Genomic DNA, 10437 nt, shown 5'->3' on the forward strand with positions numbered 1-10437 from the left:
GCTGGGCGGTTCGCTGGGCGATCTATTGCAGTCGCCCAGCGGACGAATGGAGAGAGAAACCGCGCAGCGCTGGGCGGTGCGCTGGGAGATCCGCTCGGCGCTATTGCAGCTCCCGGATCGCCTAGCGCGAAATTAAAATTTTTTTTTTCCGAAACACTATATATACGCGTTTTGCTCGTCATTTTCATTCGCACCACTTGTTTTAACGAGTACTCTCTCTATCTTATTATTGTATTTTTTATTATTGTATTTTTTAAAAATTAATGTATTTTTTTAAATTATTGTATTTTTTTAAATTTTAATAGTATTATTAAATTTTTCCCGTATATGTCTCGTAAATTAAATTTCGTATATTGTGTGATTGTTAATTATTTCATTTTGTATATATTTGTTAATAGTGATGTGGATATTATGTGGCTAGGCTATGGCTGGGCTATTGCTGGGCTATTTGCTTGTTTTGATGATGTGGCAGGAGGATTTTTAGTGCTGATGATGTGGCAGTGGCTAGGCTATGGCTGGGCTATTGCTGGGCTATTCCTATTGTGGATGGCCTTATGAGCTCAATTAAATCCAAAATGGTAAATAGTTCTAATTTTTACCTTTTATGCAACATGACACAAACTGTGTCGTTTTGTGTTCTACTCCATCTGTTCAACAGTAGTGGAGACGTTTCTTTTTAGCACGCGATTTAAGAAAAATTATGTAAAGTGAGTTGAGTAAATGAGGAATAAAGTAAGAAATGAAAAAGACAGAGAAGTGAAGAATGAAGAATGAAGAAAGAAGAAAGTAAAGTGAGAGAGAAGAAATATGTCTACTTTTGCTAGAGAATGAAATGACTTCACTAGTATGGCACGTACAGAAATTGCAAAATGACTCAACTACCGTGGGACATAGGTAATAATATTTAAAAAAATGACGAACTAATTCATAACTACGGAGGCCAATATATGGACACAAAATAGTTATGATTATTTTGATACAAAACCGATGGTTTGAGCTTTAATTAAGTACACTTTCTTATTATTTGGGACATTTTCGATTAAGTGAGTGCACAATTGGATAGATTTAAGGCAGTGTTTCACCGAATACTTAATTGATCATAGATATTTTTGCATTAGATCATGTTATCGATAACGATAATTAATCAATTTTGGTAACATTTGACGAAGTAGATGTAGATTAGAAGTTTGAGTCATTTTGAGTGTATGCTACTGCCTACTAGTTTCTTATTATACCGCAATATTTGTTTGATATTTTTGAGAATAATAGTTTTTTGCGTCTGTTTTTATGACGTAGTATTAAATTTAAATATGGTGCTAAGTTGCAAGTTGCAAGTTGCTAACTTATTTTAAAGCATCGATAATTTTAACCTCGAATAAACTATTTAGTTTGCATCTTGAATTTTACTATAATTATCATGTAATTAGATTTCTAAAGCATTGAATGAATGATCTATTACAAGATAATAAACAAAAAAAAAATTAGGGAAATTTAATTGAATTTCTAAAGCTTTATTTTCTTACATCGTCATGCACATTCATTAAGTATTTTATCCAGAATTCGTATTAGCCCCCAAAAATTAGAGAAAGGCCTTGAAAGAAACGCTCTATAAAATCTGAAAAAACTGTGGGAAAAAATTATCGCTCCAAAATTTCATAATTTTGATATCTCATCTCTTTCAAGCTTCAAACAATGGCGTCGTCACCGCCTACAACCGGCACGGAGCTTGCTGTTCCATCACCCGCCGCAGAGTCTCAGCTATCTTCTCTCATTTACGGTAATGCTTCACTCTCTGTCGCAGCTATCTTCTTCTCTTATAAGTGCATTAGTTTCTGATTCGAGCTACACGCAAAATAGCGAGGCAGTTCTGTTTCGCGAGTGTATTTTATCGATTGATTTGAGTTCATATATTCGGTAAAGTTTTGCATCATGCCTGATCGATAAGCAATTTATGTTCCGAATTCGCTGTAGTCCTCGGTTCAGAGATTAATAGATTAATAATTCATTTTCTGTTATCTTCCGAGTCTCTGATGTTTTTTGCAAATTACTTTAGTTTAGTTGTCTTTTATCTGAATATGATTAATTCGATTTATCCATTCAAAGGTGATTAACGCTCTCCTTATGCATGATGCTTGAGAAGAGCTGGAATTGGTCAGCTAGTAGACTAATCTGAGTTAGTTACATGGCAATTATGAAGTCCTTGCTACACGAGTACCATATTCTGCCATATAAGGCTGATCTTATGATTCAGCAGAAAGACACTTCCTGAGCCTTAGCAGACATCCTGATTCCTGAGTTTGTAATGCCTACAGTTATCAATAGGTGTTTAGTAATTTAGGTTACCTATTTAAGTAACTGCAACGTTTATACTTGTTGCTATTAAAATTAACATATTGAAAACTACCATTTGCACAACTATTTACTGTTGATGCCTGTTATTGGTGAAATGATCAGATCTCTCCCAGAACTTGCAAGTTTCCATGGATAACATGCTAAAGATAATAAGGTGAGCCCCATAGAGATGTTGCAGTATGTTTAAACTCATCAATGTTGTTGCCACATTGTATTTTCGGAAATTACATTCCATTTTCATTTTGATTGGTTAACAATTTCAAAATTTTTTGTACTCTTTGCTTTGATATCCGTTGTGAATCAGTTAGATGTTTTGTATTCATGTAGTGTTCTTAAATAAGTATAGTCTTATTATAAATTCTCTCATAAGTTCACATAATTCTACGTTGGAGTTTACAGCGAGATTGATCAAAACTCTGGCGGCATAACAGAAGAGATAGAGAAGTCAAAGGAGTCTGCACTTCAGAGGAAGATTCAGCTAGAAGAAAAGAGAGATAGCTTTCAGAAAACTACATATGCAATTTTCGACATGCTCAATGGTCGTGATACCAGCTAAAGGTCCAAGGTTTGCCATATGTACTCACTATGAATTGAAAGATCAAATTCTCTTTCTTACATGTGTATAATACAAAAAGACGTAGCATTGACTGTTGCAATATGATACAATATTGTTCATTCAAATTTTCTGGCTATCAAAGTAATTGAACTGCACTTTATATGCATTGTTTCAACAGATGTACAAGTGATCATTGTCTCTTATAGCTCTTATGTCTTCCACTTGAGAGCCCTCAGCCATGAGAACTTTGGTTCCTCTTACCCCAAGCTTCTTATCTGCATTCATGAAACACATAAATGTTACTTGAGATCCATCATCCATGAGAACTTCTGGTCTAAGATTTCACAGTTTGGTTTCTTGTTCTGCTTGTTTGTTCAATTAGTAAAGAGCAGCAGCTATCTGATTAATTTATGTGCACTGAATGAAATGAAACAAACAATGCAGTGACTTATAACACCTTGAAGCTTTAGAGGTCATAATAGCTTACCTGCTAATTCCAGAAGGTCTTCTATTGAATCAGGAAGATGAGCAAGCCTTCCCCCATCTTCTTCTTTTGGTTTGATATCCGGATGATGTCCATGGAGGACCACCCTTGTTGGAAATATGTTTGATTTGTGAACCATGGGGCTACCTGAAACACAATTTAAGTTGTGATACAGATTGTTGAGTTTTCTTGTTCACTAAGTTCACTCACAAGTTTCTTGAGAATCAGATTCAGAAAAAGTATTAAATTTGTCCCTAGTTGAGATGGCTAATGGTGAATGCTTGGTAAATGAATGCTACCGATGTCATTATTCCACAGACATGCCTATTTTGTTGTTAATAAAAGGAATATGTAGACATAAGATCTCCAATAATTTGTAGAGGGGCATTCTATAAGGCTATTAATCAATGTCTTTGACCTACTGTAGTACACTACAGAATTAACAGTAATAACTTCTCCAGCAAAAGTAGGGCAACAAATATCTTCCCCACTGGTTTCATGCAATTACATGATGATAATACTAAGGAGTATAGAGAATATCATTTGGTGAGACGGTGGCTTACTGTTTGCTTCTTGGGCTGACCCTTCATAATTTTCAGATTCCTCAGTTGGTAATGTTGCCTGAAAAATGATGAATCAGCCACATTTTGTTAGTTATCTCCTTTATCCGGTCATAAAGTAATCTCTCCTGCTTATCTTTTTCTCCTCATTGAGCCAACAAGATTTTACGTCAGCAAGTTATGATCTAGACATTGGTTAGTGTGGAGTGGCGGTGTTACCTCTACATTTGTTTCATCCAGCAGATCCATTATAAATGGCATCTCCTCTAGCTCCACCTTCTTTAGGCCCTTCAAATGCTGGTTCAGATGCATGTTAGAAGGATCATTTGCTTCATAAGTTAGTGAATTAAGACACAGATGATGATTAAGGTTTTCATTAGTAAAAGATGACCAAACAATTATACAAAGAGTTTTGTACTAGCTGTATACAATAATCTCAACTGGCTGCTTGCAAAGTTTATTTAACCGGATTTTACAGGAAAATAAAAATCTAAGATTCTGACCTGAATAAAGTTTGAGGCGATCATCTTTCCATCTGTGCTATTTGGATGCACCAATTGCTTGAAATGATTGTGACTGATTCTGATAACCTGAGAAAGCCTCTTTGTTCTTACTGTAAAAGGCTGGGGAACATTGAGAATCACCCCGATTTCACCAAACATCTCTGGAGACTTTAAAACTGACAGAAACTGGAAAATCTATGGTCAGATCTTATGAGCAATTGAGCATCATGAATGAAGTTGAACCTAACCTTCAAGTCCCTATTATTCATGTAAAATGTTAGAAAACAGGATTCTGTTCTTCTGAATTATTTTAGATCTTTTGTATTATGTAATTATCTGCTTTTGTCATGATATTTGTATGTTTGCTAGCAGAATATTCATTTTCAATAAACAGGGAACATATTCTGTCTTTATCATTTCCTCGTTCTGTTAGGCCTGTAATAATGTTAAATGTATTATGCTTTTGATAGTATCATCTGCAACTCTGTTTCAGGGTCGCTGTTCAGGATGTTTTGACATGTCAAAGAAAGCCAGAAGTGAAGGATTTTGTTAATGGATTTGGGGCCCTGCATTTCCTTTATAGAACCTATTAATGTTTACACTGAAGAATGTTGTTTAGCTGATACTGTCTACATGATTCCTAACATTCATTAAAAGTTTTCTTATTTGTATTCTTGTGTCTCAAAATCCTTGTGCTTAAAGACTATTTTCCTTGTGGAAGTGCAATATAAAGTGCTATACTATACTACTAATACATGCTTTTAGTCGTATCAATGAAAAGAAAGCGGCTTACCTGCTCTGTCCCATTCTTGTTTGTTATTATGTCCTGTAGTTGAACAAATTAAAAGATATTTCAATTGCAGAAGTATGCAAAAACATAACTGAATTTGGCCATCTGTCATACCAGTGCTCCGGATACTATGATGTAGAAATCTGTTGATATCTCGTTTTGTATGACTATGTCTACTTTGGGAGGATAGTATTCTGCTCTCATCTCAGGAACCTGTCACAGGCAGCAAAGTATTTGGAATCCTCATCTGGACTAAGGTATAATTTTCATATTATGACTTGATTGTTTATGATATCCTTGATAGGTAACTCTGTTTTGCACACCACGAGATTGATCAAAAATCAGGAGAGAGTGGAAAATACCATCTGAACAATAAAATCTTCTGCGACTCTTTTGAAGAGGTAGCAGTTCTCCACAGTTTCATGAAAGAGATGCTGCGCGATCCCTGTTCTTATAGCCTTAGGTAGGTCTACAAGTACTTGTTCTTGCTGAAGTTCTGCAGTCTTGAATTTCAGCGTGACGTGTGCCAGCATCTGCTCTTTTAACCCTTCCGGTAGTCTATTCTTGCTCGCATACCGTAATATCTCATGGATGGTATCCCTCTGCAACATTGCAGTAATTAGTATGATTACAGCAAGATATACAGATGCTAAGTTTTGTATAGTAAATAATTTTGAGAATTTGCTGGCTAGAAATGCATGTGTGCAGGTACATTCAGGAGTGTTATAATTCAATACCATGGCGAACGTTCGCATAGAACTGTGGACGATGAGATTGGTCATGTTTCCAATCAAGTAGGCAGTAAGGCCAATGTTGAAAAGCATGTAGAAGATGGAGAAAATCTTCTCTCCTGTGTTCTCCGCATGCAGGTCTCCATATCCCGTTGTTGTGAGGGTGACAATCGACCAATACATGGAGTACGTATATCCCAGCCAGACACTCCTTTGCTCAAAATGAGGAACTTGAGATCCGATCCATGTATCACTCGACACATGGTAATGTACAGCCAACCAGTAATAGAAGCAACCTGCAGTGTGTACTGCAAACAATGTCACCTGTCATGAAGCATAGACAGCCTGCATTACTATTTATTCAGGTGCACACACGCCTCGAATAGTTCAAGTTGATCGAGGAAAAGATAATTACGCATATCAGCTTAATGTATCGCGTCCAAAAGTAGCTGAAGCGGGTGTCCTTCTCTAACCTGGTGGAAGTAAGGTATAAATTGGTTCTTTACTTATCTAATCAAACCAAAAATGAAGAAATTTTTGGCATTTGTTCATTGCATGTGGAACCATGTACATACCTAGAAAACAGCTCGCTAACACGCCTGAGTCGCCACAGCCTGAGCAAGTTGAGGAAGCCAAAGACATCACCATAGTGCATCTTCCCACTTAAGAGCCTGTAGATGACTTGGAACGGAAGAGTCGAGGCAACGTCCATCGGGAACCACATATGCGAAATGTACCTGAACAAAAGAAAACTCAGGTTTGTGATCATCCCAATACCTAGCTAGTGGTTACAAGTGGTACCTGGCTGCTATTTTCTTTTGATCATCAATCAGCAAATAGGTTGTCTTGTCCAAGTAAGCGACGAAGAAGGTGAGGACGATGTCAATTCCAAAGAAGAGATCAACTGTCAGATCAATCGGCAAGAGCGCACTCGTTGACATTTTCCTGAAAGCTAGCTCAAACGGAGACGCCCATGCTGAGTACACCACCAGCACCACGAGAAAGGTTTGCCACCACCTGCATCACATTTTTCTACGTTGATGTTTTTTCCCCATGAAATAAAACTACAGAAAATATACTTCCTCATAGATTCTTATTGGTTTTTAGGTGAATAATTTGTTTAATGTATTTGAGAAATTCAAGAAAGGTTTGCCAGTTTCCATCACCTGCATCACATTCGGGTACGTTCTTTCTCAATGAAATAGAACTAAAGTCATAAAGGCATGTCTGCTTCTTCCATGTTATTCCAGTATCTTGCCTTGCTCTACTTCCATATATTGAATTGTTTCATGTTTTCGATTTGAATAAAATCTAGGGCCTCATGAAGATGCAAAAAAAAAATACTAGTAATCTATTTATATACTCCTCCGTTTTTAAATAGCAACTCTTTCCATTTTAGTCCGTTACTTTCCATTTTAAGAAATCTTTACACCCCTATGCATCAATTTATTTACCACTTATACCACTAATAAAATGGGCCACATAATCCACTAACATTAATTCCATTACTTTTCTCTCTCTTACTTTACCAATTTTTTTTTCTCTCTTACTTTACCAAATTGTGCATTAAAACCCTTGCCGTTTCAAATGTTTCTATTTTTAAAAAACTGAGGGAGTATATACTATCCACTTGGGGTTAGTCGCACAGGAAATTTCCTAAAATTGGGCTATTTGGTGAAGACATGAAGTTGGCCTGATACCAGTTGCTAAAAATAATCTCCCATTTTCAAATCGTATAACATAAACTCATACTCGTATAAGTATACCATAGTCATAATTCGACATTTCTGGTTAAATTATCATATAATAGACAAAATTTTAATAGTCGTCGCAACTTATAACTTCTTTAAGCATTTCAAAAGCTTATTTTGGATTTATTATAGAGTAACATTTTACAGGATCTAGAAACATACTAGTAAAAAAGTTAATAGCATAAAATTCAGCCGAATAGAACCCTAGTATATTACCAAAATTACAAGGAACTAGGAATATGCATGATGGGGCGAATATTACTAGCATTATTTCTCTATTTTACCTTCAAAGAGACAAATCTGCTGGTAGCTAGATAGGATAGGAATATTTACATAGTCTCCTAAGTCCTATTAGAACTGTTACTGATGCATGTGAAGTGCAAGAATTCGCAAATAGGTGTTGAAAATCTTTGTACATAATTTTTGTTTTTAATTAAAGAAATAAATATACTACTATATGTCATGATTCACGAGAATAAAGAGTAATCAATTAGCAGTAGTGGGCCATTATTTTCTTGATTAAATTATCTTGGGACGTTACAAAGGCAAATGAGAAGTCAAATAATATCTCCCTTTGAGTCTCCTGAAATTTAGGCACGTTGTAGCGCCCAAGGTCAGAAAGATGAAATTCTCTTTTGGTAATTCAGTGAATTGTGTCATTGTGTGCCTAAGATGATGAGTAGTATTAATCACGTTCTAATAACTTTTAACAGCTCAACACATTTGGTTGATTATTTTTAAAATATAGAATATGAATTTTAAAATTCAATTTTTTTTTGGCTATGAATGTTAATCATGAATTCATGATATATTATATAGCAATACTTTTTTATTAATAATAATTATATTTAAAATAATACTCCTATATATCCTTTTGGCGATCCAAAAGTCACATATGTTAAATTACGGGCAGCCATATATAACATTCTTACGTAACAAACTATATATCGGTTTTGGCTATCCAAAACAATATATGCATAGTTGGCTAATGCATTGAATATGATATGAATCAATCTTAATAAAAAAATCTACAAAGTCAAAAACTGAATAGAACAAATAAAACAAATTTCCTTGGAACTTAAAAGGCGGCTTGTTTAATGAAGAAAATGAAAAAAGAAAAAGGTTTTATTGAAGAAACGGTAGGGTAGGGTTCCTCATCAAATCGATCGTGCAAATCACACACAGTAAGTAGTCCCTGATTCTGTATGTGAGTTAATATTGACTGTCTTTCTTTATAATACTTCTATATTCAACAAAAAGGTAAGAATCCTAAGCAAGTACTGATGTTTCATGCCTTGAGCAATATACAAAAAGATCAAAGTCGATATATAGATATACTCCGTATGTATTATCTTCACAAAGATGCATACACGTATAATATGTGTGTTGAAGAGAGAGACGAGTTACCTGTATCTTCTATCGTAAGGTGCAATAATATATTTTTGCAAAGTGGGAGTGTTCTCTCCTACAATTGTACCAAAAGCAGGCAACAAACTGCTCGAAATCGAGGCAAGATTTTTTATTTCGCCGCTGGAATGCCGCCGGTAGAGCAGCGGCACCGGCGATCTCATGTCCGCCGTCATCGGCGATCTCATATCCGCCGGCGACCTTCCGTCCGACGCTGACATCTTTTTCTAATATAATATTCTTTTCAAACCAAAATCTAAAACTAACAACTACTAAAACATGGGAGTGATAAAGGTCTCGCCTTTGTAGTTAGCCCTGTAGGTTGATTGTATATATATTTATATGTTGTCTGTTTTTTGAGTTTCCTTAAGTAGTGGGACTCATGAGAGCTATTTTATAAGCTAAATGTCAGTTAATAATATTATAGTTGATTATGATAATCTAAAATATAAATATGATATATATAAATACACGATTTTGACTTATCTCAGTATATAATACAAATCCTTGTCTGGCATGGATTGAGGATTAGACGCCCGCAAAGTCATAAGTTTGCATTTATTGCCTATTTAAAAATTAAATATCATATCAATCCACAGCTTCTTTTATGGAAAAAAAACATGAGTAAGTTGCCAGTATTAGAAGAGTCCATAAAACCAAAAATGGCTAAAAACATCATCCTTTCCTGCCAATTTAGCTAGCCTAAAAAAACGGTTACAAATCTTATTTTATTCTCGGCTTCATTTAGTTTTATTTTATTTTATTTTATTTTTATTTTGTATGCACCTATGGGCTATGGATATGTATACTTATATATATAGGGATGGATCTGGTAGAAATCCTCTCTCATACTAGTAACTTAGACACCATATTTCTTCATATATACAGTAATGCTTCGTTATGTGACAGTGGAAAATTTCATTTGATGACAATCATAGATCATACTCCATTAGATTAATAACAGCCCAAATTGATTCTACCTGACTTGGGATTTTTTTAGTTTTATTTTTTTGTAAAATATACATATAGAAAATATATGGTGGTGAGTAAATATTTACGAGACCAATAAGCCTAAAGAAGTAAGTTTTCTGCTCTCGGTGGATTACTCACCTGTTTTTTTCAATTGTGCAATTATCGAAAAACAGTTTCTAATCCCAAAAATAATTATATACAAATATTATTCAAAACTATAATATAACATGTCAAATAAGTCTTAGTTAAATATACTCTCCTGAATGAGATCAAGCTTACATATAACATGTCAAATATTCTGCAAAAGTAAGTTCTTAGTAAACGGTATGAT

General features: G+C 34.9%; 2 protein-coding genes across 3 annotated transcripts; one reads left to right on the plus strand and one right to left on the minus strand.

Annotated features, from left to right (window-relative positions):
• Positions 1-1574: 1574 nt before the first annotated feature.
• Positions 1575-5209, plus strand: LOC121784548. Of its 2 annotated transcripts, none has more exons than XM_042182710.1 (4): positions 1575-1777; positions 2455-2506; positions 2752-2910; positions 4949-5209. In XM_042182710.1, the coding sequence occupies exons 1-3, from the start codon at positions 1693-1695 to the stop codon at positions 2906-2908; spliced, it is 294 nt and encodes a 97-aa protein (XP_042038644.1). In that variant the 5' UTR covers positions 1575-1692; the 3' UTR covers positions 2909-2910; positions 4949-5209. The 2 variants fall into 2 exon arrangements, with proteins under 2 accessions (XP_042038644.1, XP_042038643.1); XM_042182709.1 differs by having other exon boundaries at positions 1578-1777; positions 2752-2917.
• Positions 2941-9479, minus strand: LOC121784547 (potassium channel KAT3). Its single transcript, XM_042182708.1, has 13 exons — positions 9135-9479; positions 6778-6993; positions 6552-6713; positions 6392-6449; positions 5983-6300; positions 5608-5847; positions 5360-5458; positions 5249-5281; positions 4456-4641; positions 4172-4249; positions 3956-4013; positions 3396-3539; positions 2941-3183 (listed from the first exon to the last, which is right to left on the minus strand). The coding sequence occupies exons 1-13, from the start codon at positions 9353-9355 to the stop codon at positions 3080-3082; spliced, it is 1917 nt and encodes a 638-aa protein (XP_042038642.1). The 5' UTR covers positions 9356-9479; the 3' UTR covers positions 2941-3079.
• Between the last annotated feature and the right edge of the window lie 958 nt (positions 9480-10437).

The sequence above is a fragment of the Salvia splendens genome, chromosome 21 (assembly GCF_004379255.2).
Source record: "Salvia splendens isolate huo1 chromosome 21, SspV2, whole genome shotgun sequence".
Classification (NCBI taxonomy): Eukaryota; Viridiplantae; Streptophyta; class Magnoliopsida; order Lamiales; family Lamiaceae; genus Salvia; species Salvia splendens.

What these genes read in the sequence shown, in the direction of transcription:
- LOC121784548 (XM_042182710.1), top strand. Translation starts at nt 1,693, where the DNA reads ATGGCGTCGTCACCGCCTACAACCGGCACGGAGCTTGCTGTTCCATCA. An exon ending in GCTATCTTCTCTCATTTACG is followed by an intron (nt 1,778 to 2,454) that starts GTAATGCTTCAC and finishes TGAAATGATCAG; the next exon opens with ATCTCTCCCAGAACTTGCAA. An exon ending in AACATGCTAAAGATAATAAG is followed by an intron (nt 2,507 to 2,751) that starts GTGAGCCCCATA and finishes TGGAGTTTACAG; the next exon opens with CGAGATTGATCAAAACTCTG.
- LOC121784547 (XM_042182708.1), bottom strand. Translation starts at nt 9,355, where the DNA reads ATGTCAGCGTCGGACGGAAGGTCGCCGGCGGATATGAGATCGCCGATG. An exon ending in CTATGCGAACGTTCGCCATG is followed by an intron (nt 5,848 to 5,982) that starts GTATTGAATTAT and finishes GCAATGTTGCAG; the next exon opens with AGGGATACCATCCATGAGAT. An exon ending in TCGCCTCAAACTTTATTCAG is followed by an intron (nt 4,250 to 4,455) that starts GTCAGAATCTTA and finishes CATCTGAACCAG; the next exon opens with CATTTGAAGGGCCTAAAGAA.